Source organism: Clinocottus analis, unplaced genomic scaffold (assembly GCF_023055335.1).
Source record: "Clinocottus analis isolate CAN_PGR_092001 unplaced genomic scaffold, fCliAna1.0.p SCAF_8, whole genome shotgun sequence".
Classification (NCBI taxonomy): domain Eukaryota; kingdom Metazoa; phylum Chordata; class Actinopteri; order Perciformes; family Cottidae; genus Clinocottus; species Clinocottus analis.
In genome coordinates, this window is record NW_027176240.1 from 7,213,501 (window position 1) to 7,230,580 (window position 17,080).

At 39.9% G+C, this 17,080-nt stretch overlaps 2 protein-coding genes across 2 annotated transcripts; one reads left to right on the forward strand and one right to left on the reverse strand.

Moving 5' to 3' along the window:
- Positions 1-384: 384 nt before the first annotated feature.
- cog2 (component of oligomeric golgi complex 2) lies at positions 385-8,416 on the forward strand. The gene is made up of 18 exons (XM_068568003.1): positions 385-524; positions 869-1,030; positions 1,143-1,208; positions 1,297-1,377; positions 1,695-1,798; positions 2,009-2,117; positions 2,348-2,527; positions 2,697-2,821; positions 3,142-3,268; positions 3,397-3,536; positions 4,763-4,824; positions 4,914-5,065; positions 5,210-5,389; positions 5,588-5,660; positions 6,144-6,286; positions 6,990-7,129; positions 7,326-7,509; positions 7,658-8,416. Exons 1-18 carry the CDS (start codon positions 468-470, stop codon positions 7,754-7,756), a joined length of 2,184 nt encoding a protein of 727 aa, XP_068424104.1. The 5' UTR covers positions 385-467; the 3' UTR covers positions 7,757-8,416.
- Positions 8,417-9,560: 1,144 nt separating this feature from the next.
- On the reverse strand, positions 9,561-13,781 carry agt (angiotensinogen). The gene is made up of 7 exons (XM_068568266.1): positions 13,703-13,781; positions 12,063-12,509; positions 11,507-11,873; positions 11,097-11,221; positions 10,838-10,986; positions 10,348-10,504; positions 9,561-10,245 (listed from the first exon to the last, which is right to left on the reverse strand). The coding sequence occupies exons 2-7, from the start codon at positions 12,468-12,470 to the stop codon at positions 10,069-10,071; spliced, it is 1,383 nt and encodes a 460-aa protein (XP_068424367.1). The 5' UTR covers positions 12,471-12,509; positions 13,703-13,781; the 3' UTR covers positions 9,561-10,068.
- Positions 13,782-17,080: the final 3,299 nt, after the last annotated feature.

Sequence of the window (17,080 nt, forward strand, 5' to 3'; positions counted from 1 at the left end):
ATCTTTCCTTTTTTTTCCTCTGTCTTCAATTTAAAATACCAGAAACGTTTTGAACTGAATGCTTGGGATAGACGTGCACAGTTGACCAATGTTTCAAATATCCTCAACATGTAATCCTGCAATAAACACATCATCTGTTTAATGGTCTCACACTGCAACTTGAAGTTGATTAGACTTTTTTTTTAATCCACAAAGCATTTGGTTAACTGTATTTATGTATTTTACATTTTAACAGGCGGTAGTTTTGATGGTTGAGAAGCCTCCATCGCGCCTGGTCACCGTGCATGATCTCTGCTTGCCTCTTGAGGGCGCTGTGGTACCACAATAACCTCTCCGGTGGTCTTCCGGTCTTTTCTTCCTCGTTGGTGCGTGTGCCATGTTTGCGGAAGCATAGTTGCTGCAGCTAGTTGGAGCCTCCTGATATATTATCTTTGCATGTTCGTTGTACCTGTTATTTATAATTCAACATGAATTTACCAAAGGCACCAGATTCTTTATGCTTCGACAAGGATGTTTTTATGAAGGTTTGAATCCTTTACGTTTGTTTCCGCTATCAAACTAACGCCAGCTGGCATTAGCCTTTAAGTGTTAAGTTAAGGCTGACTGATCGTTTCCTAAACCTTTCTCGTGTGTTATTGAATATAGATACTTAATGATGAGTCTAAACTACAATCCCACTTTTATTTAATGTTGGTTCATGCATGGTAATAGCAAACTCGATTAGTCACAAGTACACTGTGCATTCTGCATGATGTGTTTGTTAGTCTGGAGCTAGGTCGATTAACTAAGTTTCTCTTTCCATTTTCTACTAGTAATATGTGTGTGATTGTATTTATGTCTACCGTTGTATAAATGTCTCTGTCTGCAGGATGACTTTGACGTGGACCAGTTTGTGGCGGACTGTCGGAAGCAGGTCCAGCTGGAGGAGATGAGGGAGGACCTGGAGCTCTACTACAAGCTGCTTAAAACGGCCATGGTGGAGCTCATCAACAAGGACTATGCCGACTTTGTTAACCTCTCCACTAACCTGGTCGGTTGTTAGTAATGTGGCTGTGCAGTGACAATGAAAGAGCACACAAAGAAGTTTCCTTTATTAAACTAAATCAGTGTTCTGAACTCAGACCTCTGCTCCTTCGTCTCAGGTGGGGATGGACAAAGCTCTCAATCAGCTTTCTGTGCCATTGGGACAGTTACGCGAGGAGGTTATGGTATGTGTTTTAATGAAGTATACTGTAAGCTTCGACTCATTTCTGCCACAGAGTGATCATGCGTGTTTCTGGCTGTGATCTCTTGCAGAGTCTGCGTTCCTGTGTGAGTGAGGTGGTCCAGGCTATAGACAACCAGCTAGCCAAACAAGAAGATCTGCAGAAAAAAAAGGTTTGGTTCTTTTTCTTCAGCATTTGAAGCATTTAATCATATGTCGGATTAATCATTAAACATATTTTAGAATCACCTTTAAAAATACTTTATGAAAGTCTTGTAGGTCATGTCCATGTCATATTGTGAACTTAATGTCATTTCAACACGCTATATTTGGTGCCCTACTGATGATTAATCTGTTTTTCAATTATTTTATAGAAATACTAGCTTTCCGACTTCTAATGTAGAAGATAACATGCAATAATCGATAGTTGTCTACTCGGTGGGACAAACTCCATTAATGATCATCTTCCTTTCATCATCCCATCCATCAGGTGTATGTGTTGAGGCTGATTCAGGTGGTGCGCTCAGTGGAGAAGATTGAGAAGATCCTCCACTCACAGAACTCCAAGGAATCGAGCTCTCTAGAAACCAGCAGGTGAGAAACTGAAACGCTAACTGGCATCAATTCGTACATAATTTTACTGCTTTTAAATTTGTACGTACGTTTATTTTGGAACTTTAGTGTGAAGCTTTATTTCTACTTTGTAATCATGAGCCCACCATAGGTTCATATTGTTTGAGCTTGATCAATACAGAGATGTAGCGCTGAGCCTTTTTGTCTCACTTCATGTCTGTCTTCGTACAGTCCCTTGTTAGCAGGTCATATCCTGGAGAGGATCGCTACAGAATTCAACCAGCTGCAGTTCCACGCTGTACAGAGCAAAGGCATGCCCCTACTGGACAAAGTCAGACCTGTAAGTGCTAATCAGTTTTGTCTATCTTTGCTGCTTTTCTGTCTATCTTTCAGTTATGTAATTATTGACAAACACATTACCATCACCTGTGCAGTCCTTCTGTTAAGGGACAGAAACTATCTCCAAAATATTTCATCCTAGTTTCCCTACTGATGATCACCTCGTTCTGTGTGTTTGCTGGAATGTACTCTGTTGTAATACTTTCATCCCTTGGTTGTGTCCTCTGCCAGCGTATCGCAGGGATCACCTCCATGCTGCAGCAGTCTCTGGAGGGCGTGCTGATCGAGGGTCTGCAAACAAGCAACGTTGTCATGGTGCGACACTGCCTGAGGACGTATGCCACCATAGACAAGACTCGAGATGCTGAGGCCCTGGTCGGACAGGTGCTGGTCAAACCATACATGGACCAGGTAAATATACCACTCATAGGGAATATATATATATATATATATATATATATATATATATATATATATATATATATATATATATATATATATATATATATATATATATATTAGAAGACATTATTTGATAACTTTGACAGAAAATGCCCTTGTCTCGTTTTTCTTCTTTTAGGTGGTTGTAGAAGAGGTGGTGAAGTCTACTCCGAATGGTCTCCAGTTGATGTACTCTAGACTGTTGGATTTCGTTCCTCATCACTGTAGACTGCTTAGGGAGGTCACTGGAGGAGCCATTTCCAGGTTTTAATATTATCGCGTTTAATTCAAAGCATGCTTAGAACAAGCAACTCTTTGTTGTGTTGATTGTTTTGAAGCAAATGACCCACTTTCATCTGTAGGGCTGGTGCGTTCAGTATATTGACTACTCTTTTGAAAAAGTATTAATTTTGTATTCACATACTATCAAAATGACCTTGCAGCATTTACTCAACATATTTGTCCATTTAAACAACTACTACTCCTAGTTTGTGTACATAAATTGAACCAGTGTTTGGAGTAGTGACCAAAGTAGATGATATCATAGCATATTTTGAATGTGCTGATGTTTCCTCTCTCCTCAGTGACAAAGCTGACGCAGTGCCAGGGTATGATTTCCTGGTGAACTCTGTGTGGCCAGAGATGATCAAAGGGATAGAGGAGAGGTTGGCCTACCTCTTCAGCCCTGGAAACCCTGACATATTCTTTGAGGTACAGTGGCACAGTTGGTGTGCGCAGCATTCATTTGGTGTAGTTTTCTGTCACAATTCAGTTTTAGATTGAGTAGTTTCACCTGCGTGTGCGGTCTGTTGAGTCTTCATATTCCTTTTTTTTTTTAGCGTTACAGTGCAAGTGTGGAGTTTGTGCGGAGGTTTGAGCGTCAGTGCAGCTCGCAGGCCAGTGTGCGGAGACTGAGAGTACATCCCTCATACACCAGCTTCCACAACAAATGGAACCTGCCGGTTTACTTTCAACTACGGTGCGTATTATCTCAATATGATCAATACTTCACATACTTCAGCCTACAGATTCATGTCTTATTTTAGGGCAAATTAGACATTTTTGAACAACTGTAGGCATCACTCTAAACAGTGTTGAAAGTGTGACTGGCATTCCTTGAAAAAAATAAGATGTTCTTTACTCATTTGTTCAAAATACAAAAACACACTTCTTTCAGGGAATAGTTGTATATTTGTGGAACTTCCATTATTTGCTTTGAGCTGATGAAAGCGGTTGATACCACTCTCATGGCTGTTTGTTTAATATAAAGCTGGAGACAGGAGAGGGTTAGCTTAGCTCACTGGAAACAGAGGGGCATAGCTGGCCTAGAACTGCAATGTAAAACAACAGTTTGTGTTGTTACCGGAGTTAGTATGTGTACTATTTCATGGCAGGGACAGAAAAAGCTGCCAGTAGGCTTTTTCAGAAGTGCTTGTCAGATACTCAGAACTCCTCCTCCCCCTGAACCTTTCAGACATTGGATCAGTTCATTCTTCTAAATCTACAAAACTCCATCGTTCAGTTTAAGTGTCGAGGTATTTTGTCAAACTATTCCTTCACGCTTATGGTATTCTCGTTTAGATTGAAATTCATACATAGACACATCTTACCTCTCAGCATGAATGAATACAGTCAGACGTCAGCGAAGGAGGAATTTCTTTGCAGCATGTATTTTTAAGAATTGACTGGTCTCGCTTTAAGAGCCCAAGAGACATGATTTGATTTAAATTGCAGCCTGCCAGCATTTTTAGAAGCAATGTTGGAGAATACTTTTTTTTATTGAAATATGGAAAATGGCTTATAGGTGTGTGAGGTTCATGCATAATGATGACAAGAAGAAATATATCAAATGAGAATGTGTGTCAGCGTATTACAATACTAAACATAGCCTACAAACATGACACTGGACCTTGACTGAATGGCTATTGATCTGAAAAAGTAAAGAAGTTTTCCACTATTTGTCAACCTCCTCTTATACACACACATACACCTACACACACACACACACACACACACACACACACAGAGTAAAGATCAGGGCTTGTGGCCTAATTTCACAACACAAACCTGCACAGTTCAGCTTTTCTGGAAAGTTTTACATTTCCAACGCACACAGCGGCGTCTCACGTCATGAGCACGTGCGTATCAGAGCTGAAGCCTGAAATAAGCTGATAACACATCGATTGTTTTGCCTTGTTTTTCCAGGTACAAAGAAATAGCAGGGAGTCTCGAGAACGCCATCAGTGATGGACTTGAGGCAGCACCGGGTATGAATCACATTTCTATCATGAACAACATTGTGTGTCCCTAATCACGTCACCAACATAACTGTGTATTTGTATGTGTTGTTGTCCAGCTGGCAGTGTATACCACCTGCAGGTATCTGAGGTGTTATGGTCCTGCCTTATGCGATGTTGGTCAGACAAAGTCTACCTGTCACCTCTGGCCCATCGCTTCTGGAAGCTCACACTGCAGCTCTACGCACGCTATGCCAAGTTTCTTGATGAGGTAAACTAAATTACACTTGAGGACTATAATTATTTAAAGATATTTTGTAATAGTTATTAGAACAAAGCCTTATGTAAGCCATGAATAGCCATGTCGCTGTGGCCTGCTTGTGTTCCACATCGTGACTCATTACTGTCCGCACAGGTGCTGACTAAAACACCATCCACTGAAGCGACCAAAGAGCCAATCAGGCCTCTGCCGAGCTCCGCCTCCTCCACCTCCAGCCGAACATCGATGGAGGATAGTGAGAGTGGGAGTCCTGCTTCTCTGTCCACCAAACAGCTGGTCTATATTGCAGCTGACATCCAAAAGCTGCAGGAGCAGGTACATATACACACAAACTAAATACATATAGTTAGTTAGAAATATCTAAATATACTAAACACATATATTGTGGTTCTATTTTTCTAACATAGAATACATTTTAAACGTATGGGGTTAACCAAGTGCCCCTTATGATAGTTTTCTACTGGTTTCCATTTGATTGTTTCCACACTGACAGTTTGCTCGTCTTTCAATTAGATACCAGAGTTAACAGAGATGGTCAGGCAGCGGTTAGAAGCCATCGGATTCAAAAACATCGCTATTGTTGAGGGTAAGTTGGAAGTCATTTCATCTCATCACTTTCTTTGCAGTATTTGCATGATTTTGCGGTGCAACGTTTTGTCGGGAAATGAGGAAGAAGGACGATTTTATGATCGTGTTTATCTGTTTTGTGAAGCATTCAATGTTTCCCTCAGTAGAAATTGTAATAGTTGTGGGATATCAAGTCAGTTTGCAGGATTTTTTTGTGATTGTTAAGGATTATTGTACTTTTTCTGCTGTGGTCTCATTTCTATGGAAAACATGCCTGGAGATACACAACAATGCAAGACATGAATGCCAGTTATCGTTGACATTTAAAGTGTAACCACTCAGTCCTCGGGCTTTTGAGCATGACATCTTTAAAGAAAACATGTCAGTCACACAATCAAATCTTTCCTTGGCTCTTGGCTTCCTTGCTCAATATCCCCCTCTTGAGCACCAGGGCAAATCAGACCATGTGTAGTTTTTATTAACTCATGCTCTCTATGTTCAGATGCTCTCACGGACTCCAAGACGTGCCTGTCAAGTAGCATTCCCCGTCTGAACACCAGGATGACCCAGCATTTGACTGAACGCTGCTGCCGCTTCCTGAAGAGTGCCTCTGAGGTTCCGCGACTCTACCGCAGGACAAATAAGGTCAGTGAAGCTGCAAACGTGCTCATAAAACACATTGTCTAACTGAAACAAAACCTGGAGGAGAAATTTTTTTGAAACTGAATTGTTGTATTTAAAAAATCCATATATAATCGGGTAGAAATTCTTTAAATTGAACCTTTGATTTTGGTGAAGTTGTGATGATATTAACGCATGAAAACCTTTTTAATTTCAACATAATTATTCACACTAACTCAACTTACTAATAAAATGTTCATAATTGACCTTGAAAATATTGCTTTGGAAAAACTTTTGCCAAGAATGAATTACACATGCATCAGTTTTTCACAACAGCAGTGCTGAACTGTGTTACGCTACATCAACAATATTGTGTTTCCTTGTTAGTCAAGGTTTTTGTATCATGTGGCAAATTCCATGGTATTGGGAATCGCTATTGGGGAGTGAAAATAGGGGAAAAAACTGTTGGCATTCAGCACCCAAACACATATTGCTATTCTTCAATGGGTATCTGTGTTTGGATGTCCTGATTTAAGTTGTATTGCCCCTCAATGCTTGAAGTATCTGCTGATACTGAATCTGATTGTTTCTTAAGATTCATCATAGAATTGCACAATTCACACTTTTTGCAATGTATATATAACAACTGCGTGGCTGTACATGAACAAAATATAGCGAAACCGCTATTCACTTTGAAAAAACTTTTTTTTACTAATAACGTCTTTAGGATCTGCCAGTGCGTGCATCCGCCTACATGGACAACGCCTTACGCCCGTTACTTCAGCTGCTGACGGACTCAACAGGGCTGGTCACCCCCTCCACAGCACAAGAGTGGCTGCGAGTTGCACTGACTGACTGCACTCAGAGGTAAGACACCTGCCAAGACAAAAAGACCCACTAACATTACCTGAATTAAAAAGTGTGACTTGTGCTTAAAAATTCACGGAACGAGCTATTCCGTTAAATATAAGTTTAAGACCATTTTCAAAAGTTATATTCATTTAGTTTTATACATTTTTTTCCAGCTGCATCAAACATTGCTTTTGTTTCCCTTCTTTTTCAGGTATTATGAGACCATCTCAGAAGTGCTGAGCTCAGTGAGAAAGATGGAGGAGAGTCTGAAGCGGTTAAAACAAGCCAGAAAAGGTGCGAGCGCGACTACCACGGCAGGCGCAAACGGTGGACCCACAGACGATAGCAAGATCCGGCTTCAACTTGCATTGGATGTGGAATACCTCGGGGAACAGGTAGGTGGCGTTTGACAAATACGCAGAGACATGCAGACCTCTGCAGAGACAAATACTTGGGCAAAAAAAAAAATTTGCAGCAAATATTGCTGAGGTTGCATACTGCTTTTGATTATTCTCTCTTACACCGCTCTGCTGTGTGTCTCAGATCCAGAAGATGGGTCTTCAGCCAAGTGACATCACCATGTTCTCTACCCTGATGGACCTGGTGAAAGAGGCCCGAGAGCTGGCTGAACAGAACCAGTAAAAAAAGGTTGACTCCATCGTAACTGAAAATCTTTCACATGCTGCATTGCCTGAAAACTTGGGGAAATGGTCCAGTCCAGGCTAAAGTCATGGCCTGGTAGCGGGTCACGAAGAATGTATAACAAGAACTAACACTACTGAAATCCTTTTTGTACAAAATCATCCCCATTTATTACAGACTTTTAAGGTTCAATGTGTAACATACAGCCACCTGCTCCAAAGAAATAGGGTCCATACTGTCTAAATTTACAGGCATCAGTTATTTAAAACAAAAGCCAACTCGGAGCAGAGTTCAACCAAACATCTGAAACCCTTAGAACCGGTCCAAATAACAGTTATTTTATAGTCTTCACATGTGACGTCAGTCTATAGTTTATATTGGAGTCTCACTGGCTGCGTTTGAGCTAACTGTGATCTGCAATGCTCTATACATAATTATTGTACCAATCATTATATATGTTGGGTATGTTGCATAACAAGATTCTCAAGTTTTAGGTTACAAAGACAGAATGTCAACGAAAGCATATTTGTCTCTTCTTCTGCTAATAGGTGAAGGTTTTCATCTCAAAGAGTCTGTTAGTGTGTAACATGTACATTTATGTTAAAATCGAAGTTTTATAATATAATTAACTCTGGAATAAAATGAAGAACTGTGGATACAGCAGGGGATTTGTGTGTTTTAATAAAACATGAATATGCTAGCTCGATGTTTTTACTGCATACATCTTTTTCCATTGACTGTAAAAAAAATGGTACAGATTAACAAACTAGAAATCTAGAAAGTCATGTGCATCCGCCCTTGTGTCGGTCAGTCTTTGTGTGTCCGTCCCATTCTCATGCACGCAGCGTTGCAGGAACAATCTTCAAATTTGGCATAACGTCTACTTTGACACAAGGAAGGACTGATGAGGATTTGGTGGTTGAAGGTCACTATGACCTCAATGTTTTTGGCCAAAACGCAAGAATTCATATGTTCACTATGACAATTAAAAAACTAAAACATAAACAAAATGTGTTAAAAATGTAGGTGATTACATTTTGGACAGACATGGACATAAACTGCAATATTCAGACTGGTTTGGGGAGTCATACAATAGGGAGGTGGTAATTCTAGTTATGACTATTCAATGGTATTTTTATGACTATACATTTACTTTTTTGTAACAGAATACTATTGACTTTTTATGACGTGCTATGTTGTTACTTTTTTATGGCTTGCTATACTGGAACCTTTTATGATCTTTTATTACATATTTGACATCAAAATGGCAGTAACAAGTCAAAGCATGTCATACAATGGCATACTATATAGTAACTATCATTCATTTTACAACATTAAACTGACTTTGTTATAACATTTTCATCACATATACATATTTTTATGAAAATGTGTAGTATGATATTATTATGGCATGTACTTAAATATGACATTTTACTAGAAAACCTTATTTCTTTTACTTTTATTACACATTTTTATAATCATTTACACCTGGTATGTCATACTATAGTTTAACATTTTTTTCTTTTAACACTTTGCCTCAGTTTGCCTATAATTTTATTCATTTTGGGACGTGTGCAAAGGAGTGAGTACACTTGTTTAAAATGATGTGCACTTCTAACCAGAAGGCCAAGGCTCACTTATCAAAACTGAGGAGTTGATTCTCAGTGAAATTGTCATCATCCTTTACAACTTGGAAACATCCCGTCACCGTTTCAACCCTCAAATGCAAAACGATCTCTTCAATTACCAAAATATGTCCGACATAATGTATTTTGAAAAAATATCGATAACATGGTGTTACGTATTGTAAGGAGATAGAACTTGTTTTTTAATAAACTACCGCAGGTGTTTGTCTGAAATCCTGAGGAAAACCAATGACATTTGAACTATATTGGGAAACAATAAGTTTTATTTCAGCAATCACAAATGTTAACAAAACAAAAATAAACTCTTAGTTACAATATACAACGTATTAGTCATTCATCATAGAGAATCGTGGACTGTACCTACTGAAAAATACTGTACAGAATTCTGCTATCATAAATTTTACAGGAGAAAAACAAATTACGATGTTTAATAGGCTGCTTGAAAACAACTCTGCATAAAGTAAAAGCTTTTCATAAATACTGAGACGGGGATCCCCAGTGACTCCTGAGTTTGTGGAGAAATCAGCTGGTGAAAGATAACACTTTTGAATATTGATAGATCCTTCTTGAGTGAGGTTATGCTTCATTCCTCAAATACTGCATGCTCAGTTTTTGAGCTGGAAAACAAGAGTAGGATCTTGATGAGTTTTTCGGTACAATATAACTTTACAGTGTGGGATTGGTGATCTTGCCAAGCATGAGGATGGCGTTAGAATCTCCCTCTATGACGGAAAAGAAGAATGGCCGGTTGATGGACAGTTTTAGAGGGACGCCTGCTTCCTGGACTTTGTCCTGAAGTTCTGCGCCTTCTTCTGACATCTCGAACAACACCTTGTTGACGACCTGAGAGGACAAAGAGAGAGAGATCTGTTAATGATATACACGCACGTACGCACACAAAGTGAGTGTTTGTTATGACAAGTTGACCGCTCATCTATAGTTCACCTTATCTATAGTGAAAGGTTTGGAGTTGCTGAGTTGGCTGAACTCGGCCTGAGAGCCCAACAGCTTTTCCTCAACTTCTGGATTCAGGTTGGTCAGCAGGTCGCGCATATAAGTCGCAGAAGACATGGAGAACTTTGGGAGGGACAGCTCCAACAGACTGGACGAGTGGACAGAAGGGGAGACAGGTTGTCAAGTAAAAGTATTTGTAAATGGGACTGTATCTTACTCGCTCTCGCCTTAAAATATATAGCTGTGTGTGTATATATGTATATATATATGAATAAAATGAAAATCCCTTCATTATAGACTGAGCAATACACACTATTGGCTGTGATAATACTATAGCTGAGTCACATGACATTGATGGGATTAAAAATGATTGCACAATGGGTACATGACATTACAACCAAAGATGCTTCCAATGTCCAGTCCCCTAGCTTGTGGTATTGTCATATTGGGTCTGAATTTCGGGTTTTAGCACAATGCTCACCCTTCCTGGAGGCTCTGGTGCCAGTCAGACATGACGTCAGTGCGCAGCTTGGACTCGATGTCATGGAGGCTGGCACCTTCGTGAGGCAGGACGAGCAACATGTAGGACCGTTTGCTCAGACACAGCTTGACAACTGTGCACTGCCGTGCCTACGTGGGGACCAAAGAAAAATATTACATTTGAATACTCACCTGGGTAAATGTCATGTTGACCTGTTCCAAATATGTGATGACAAACAGTATCCTGAACTCTAATGTACCTCATCGTTCAGGTAGTGATACTGTCCCGTGTGGGTCATCAGGGAAGCCATCACTGTGGTTGTTTCATCCACATGAAACTCTTGCAAGGAGGTCTTCTCTGGTTGAAAAGCTGTCCTCCAGTTGCCTAAATAAACGCAACCAAAGAACACAATCAGGTACTGCAAGGGGGCCCAGCAGTTGACAGAACTCAGGATTGTTTCGTTTGGTATCACAGCAACTTCGCAAATCAGGACAAAAAAAACAAGTTTGAAGGGCACGTGTATTTTGTTCTGTTACATGGACTGCTATTTGATTTATTACAAATCTGAGTGTGGCCATAATAGGTGGTACTGGACACGTTTGCATTGCACTTCTAAAATACAAAGGTAGTCTTTACTTTATATCAAGAAAGTCCATGTGCGAAACAGACCTTGGAAGTTGAAGGAAGAAACAAACAGAAGGTCGCTGCTGGGGTTCAGATCTTTGAAGACGCCCTTCACCCTCCCGCCTGATGTCTTCTCCACAAAGCTGTTCACCAGCTGCTCGGCCTCCTGAGGTTCGGAGAAGTCTACACCACGGATGAACGATGTGTCGGAGAAGTCCTGCGTGCCTTGGATGAAGTCCTCGGAGAGCTGAGCGTCCTGGCGAGTGAAGGCCCAGACCTGGCTGGTGATTTCATCTTTGGGTCCGTCGTCCACCAAAGAGTTAATGTCCTGCAGGGTCTTGAGAACCTTGTGTCCATCCATTAAGAACACACACTCCTCTTGGTCTTCGTCACTGCCTAGGCCCAGTAGAAGCTACAAGGCAAGGATTGAATTGGTAAAGATTAACATCTTTGAGTGAACAAAAAACCCCTGATTATCACAGATGGTTAGGGCCGTACCAATCGTCCCCTCTTTCAAAAAATAGTAAAGGATCAACAGGTTCTGCTTGCCTAAAACTCTTTTGAGCTATCTCCACAATGAAAACAAATCAAAAGCAAAGACCTGGAAGTTGTTTGCAGTCTTCTTGGAGGCCCCCAGGAAGAAAGTGACGAGGGATCCAAAGGTGTTGACGGGAGAGAGCAGGGTGTTGGTGCTTTGCTGCTTACTGCTGAACGCCTGGTACATCCTCAGGCCCAGAGAGTTTAGCAGCACTGCCAGGACCGCCGTCCTCTCTGTGATGTTCTGCCTCTGCGGCTCCAGTTTTGACGAATCCCTGCTGTCTGGTGTGAGGACTTCAATATCAAGGGGGGCCACAGGAAGCGTCTCCAGAGGCTTGGCGGTCTGGGTCTGCAGGGTCTCGCAGCTGACATTCTCCGCTTCGAGGAGGTGGAAGGGGTGGATATAGACGCGGTTGGCTTGGCTTACCGAGAGGTAGCAGCAGAGTAGGAAGGCAACAAGAGGCGACCGCATTTTACCTTTTTGTTGGGAGTCACCTTAAAATGATTCGTTCTGTGAAGATAGACAGATGTTTTTAGTTTACAATGAATACCTTGAGCATACCAACTCATTGACTGGCTCTTGAGTCTTAGCGAGCACTTTGCATTGGGTGGCTTGTGAATGCTATAGCACTATTAGCGTGACTCTCGTCAGAGATCTGGCTGGATCTGGTTTTCTGTCTACGACAGGATTGTCTGGCAGGAACATTGGACACAGAGCGGCATGTCAGTGATGGATTGATTTCTCTTTGTGTGTCCCCTCTCATGCTGGTCAGTGAATGAGAGCAGGCATTACCCTCTGCAACAGGGGTCGCGAAGATAATGAAGACGCATCTACGCACATCTGTGCGAATTTCTATGTGTTCACAGACTAAAATAAGATGGATGTTTCATTTGGATGTTGTTTGTCGTTTATTTGGATCCTGTGAAAGCAGCTTTTAGATTTGAGACACAAACTAAGAGTGCAGGCATCACACCTCAACATATATTAAGACAAAACGGTTCACTTCAATTCTTGCGTGGCTTTTGGCTGTATGGTATAATAACTGAACAAATACATACATAATCTTGAATAAATGAATAGATATTTCACAGAGCAAACTTTTACAAACACATATAGTATATCATTAAAAACAATCAACAAGTTTACTGAGGAAAACACTTATGTGCTGCAGTCGGCCGTCTTGGTTGAACTGACAACTTTTAGTCTCTCAAGAACATTTTCCATGCGTTACAAAGATGTCTGTGGAGGAGAACAACTTTGGCGAGTGCTCTTATGAAATGTGGACTGATGGACTCTCGTAAGAGGTCAGCAAACACTAGATTTTCCCTCTATTTGGAAATGAACCAGAGGACATGTCCTTGGTCCCTTATCAATAAAACTGGTACAGTTAAATGTTCTTACACATGACCCACCCAATTCATGATACCTGAGGTTTTCTTTTTAGATGCAGACCACATTTGTTGTTTAGTCAAATTAATTATAGCCTTGTCTTCAAGCCGTTTGCTTTTATCAAGTAATAGCCCCAGAAAGGCGTTTTTGACATATTTCAGACATTTAGACCATTATGTTTAGCTTTTAAAGAACATAATGGATTAGCCCCAGCAGTTATAGGACTCCAAACATGTCGCCTGAAGAGTTTGTCCAGTCACCATACTGCACAATCAAAAGGCAATCGCTGAGAGAAAGTAAAAGTTTGCTCTTACCGTGTGCGTCTGTTCCTGCTGAGTGAGGTCCTGGCCCCTCTGCTCCCGTACTTTATACCAACCAGCCAGTCGCGGTGCTCCCACCCTGGTTACTGATTAACCAAGGCAGCATTGAGTCAGGGGCTCCACCGTCATGTCTGACAGAGAGGAGAGAGAGAGAGAGAGAGAGAGAGAGAGAGAGAGAGAGAGAGAGAGAGAGAGAGAGAGAGAGAGAGAGAGAGAGAGAGAGAGAGAGAGAGACCACCCAATGTCCCTCTACATGTTGACTTTGGAAGGATGATGCAAGCGCGTCCTGGAAGGGGTGAAAGGAGAGCTCAACTTCCACAAAGGCTGCAGAGGGACAGAGAGGCTTGTTTGTGTTTGAGAGTGACTCACTGAAATGCCACCATATTGTGGGGATGTTTATTTGGGAAGAGGGAACGGTTCTGGAGATTAATTACGCATGTTCTACGAAATTTGGCTCAACCTCCGGGTTGAACAAGTGTCAAGTAAACATGTCTCAAAGCTGAATCACTTAAATCCATATAAGAAAAGAGAGGACAGAAATTGATTTAATGTTGTATTGTATTATTCTGCTAATTTGCTAGTTATCTTTCTTCATCTGTATACACTTTCTCTTATATTCATCCCATGTCATTCGTGCAAATTCAAACAATAACGCTCATTAAACAATGTTGACAGATATCCAGATACATTCTATGGACATGCCACATTTGACTAATAAGGTGTCTGATAAATCCAAATGTTGCAACATAAACCAATTCCATGTCTCTTAACCTCACTTTAATGTAAAGTTGTTAAGAGGTTAAGACTAGATTTAGAAAGATAATAAGCCCAAAGTGTCCTGAAGAACATTTCAAACGTCCTTTATACACAGGCCAACGGGTTTATTAAGCAACGTAGCTCATATTTACTGTTGAGTGACATCCGTGACGACGGTAATGACCTTCACACACAGCTGATTCAACAGGACAGGGTGCGCTAGATTTTCTCATCATAAAGAGAAACTTTGTGTTATATTCAGAGTTTTATCTTTAACAAACATTGTTACAGTAATAATAATTGATAACAGGCAGGTTAGCGTCTATAAAGCCAAAATGAATGACGTGTAACTCTAACCGATTGGTATCCAAAGTCACTCATCTTTCTGGTTAAACCAAACAAAGCAACATTCTTGTGTTTTTCTGGTCTCTTAACTATTTACACTTTTACTGAATTCATGTAAAGTATGTTTTTATGTTACAACTGATATGAAATGTGTAACCACAGAATGATATTGAAAACCTGTTTCTTTACAGAAGAACTTAACATTACAAAATATTGACAATAACCAGTTGTGACAATGGAATTTGCAGCACATATCACACTGATCAATACATTTAGTATCATAGATGACAATAATAATATGAGATGACAGTACATTTTAAACAGTTAACTTATTTGATAACTAAATATATGTACAATATACAAGAATACAAATATACATATTTAAAAATGTAATTTATATCTTAGATATGTTTTAATTGGGTTCATACTAAAGAATTCAACCTATTAAACATTAAAGTGTGAGATATCATTTTATCACTTCATGGCAATACATTCAAAAGTTGTGGATTTTTTTTTTGAAAGCCACAATGTCAATCTGCGAGTTCGATGAAAAGTCAAGGGGTCAAAGGTCATAGTAATCATTCCAACAATTTGTTCACATATTTCAGTCTTAATGTGGCGAAAAATGTAAAAAGGATCATTTGACTGCTGTTAACTATGACATTATCTTCAAGAAATTGAAGAAATACACACATTTTCAGCTGTATTTATGCTGCGTTTATTCTTCAAATGATTCATTCATCTGATCTATAAGTCTGCATGTTAACAGGTCAGTTACACACTGCTGCACATTTTACAGGGTTTAAAATACAAGTTACATTCTCTGCATTAGCTTATAGTATTTAATTATTAATAAAACAAATTTTTGACGTTCAATTATCGCAAAAAAACATTGCGACAAGTGCGGTAAGATTCCAGTGGTGACAATATTAAATTGCCGTAGCAGATGTCAGTTGGGCATGTAAGAGCATCATCTTATTATCTGCATATTTGCAAGTCACCAAAAGCCCTCATGAGATTCAACCATATGTCTTGAGCAAATATCTTCAAACACATCCTGAAGTGAGCAATCTTTGTGCACGTTTTATGATACTTAAGCAAGTGTGGTTTTTCTCATGCTCAACAATAAATGAGTGATTTATCACTGCCACTGTTGGTGGCATCAGAAACTTTATGGGTCCTACATTCAAGCGTCTGACTATATAAGCTGCAAAGTTCAGCATCTGAAGCAAGTTGGAAGGTGAACAAATTCGCCATGTGGACTCTCCTGGTTCTCTTCAGCGTGATCGCCTTCCATGGAGTGCAAGGTATTGTCCACTATTGTCTCATTCTTGTGTTTGTCTCTTTGTTTTGGGATTATGGGTTTTTGGCTGTTGCTACCCGTATTGTCTCTGGTCTCTAAACACTCTGACCTTTTGTCCTGTTTGTTTATTTGTTTCTCTCATGTTACATCAGGTGCTGACCGCTTCCGAACAACTAATGGAATAGACCAAACACTCGATGCAGGTTAAAAAACAACTACGATTTTATTGTCTGATTATCTGATCACATAAATCACACAGTGTGTTGATGCTTGTCTTTAAGTGTTAATCTGTCCGTCTTTTATACCTTTGTGTGTGTTTTTTTTTAATCCATCAGTGACTGCAACAGATCATGGAACAGCTGATTCTGTACAAGGTAAAAATAAAGAGCATGATTTCAAATCACGTTAAAAAAAAACAATCTTATTCATACCTCAAAATGTTTTTCAAATAAATAGATAGTTGTTGATAACTTGCAGGTATAGACTGGTTACAGGTTATAAAGATGCTGCACTATTTAATGGAAAGGAAAAGTGTTGACGTCCATACGACCAACATTTTAGAATAAACTACAAACTGTTGGCATTACTGTTAGATATTAGTTTCCTTTGAGGGGCGATAGAGATACAGATCAAAGATAATCAGCATAAACAACTCAAAAGCCTAATGAGTTGTTTTTTTGACAAATATATATTTGTATTATATTTATTTATAATTACACCTAATTAAAGAATTTCACATAAAAAATACCCATCATTAGTCAAAACATATATTACAATTCCAAACATCACACGCAAATATTCATCAGTATGTTCCTCATTTGAATGATTGTATTCTTTTTGTTTGTATTGTTCCTGGTAATGCTTCTGTGTTTCTTCAGGTGCACCCTGTGGCGGACACTTTTATGGCGAAAGTGGTGTTTTCTACAGCCCCAACTATCCTAACCGGTACCCACCGGGGGCAAACTGTA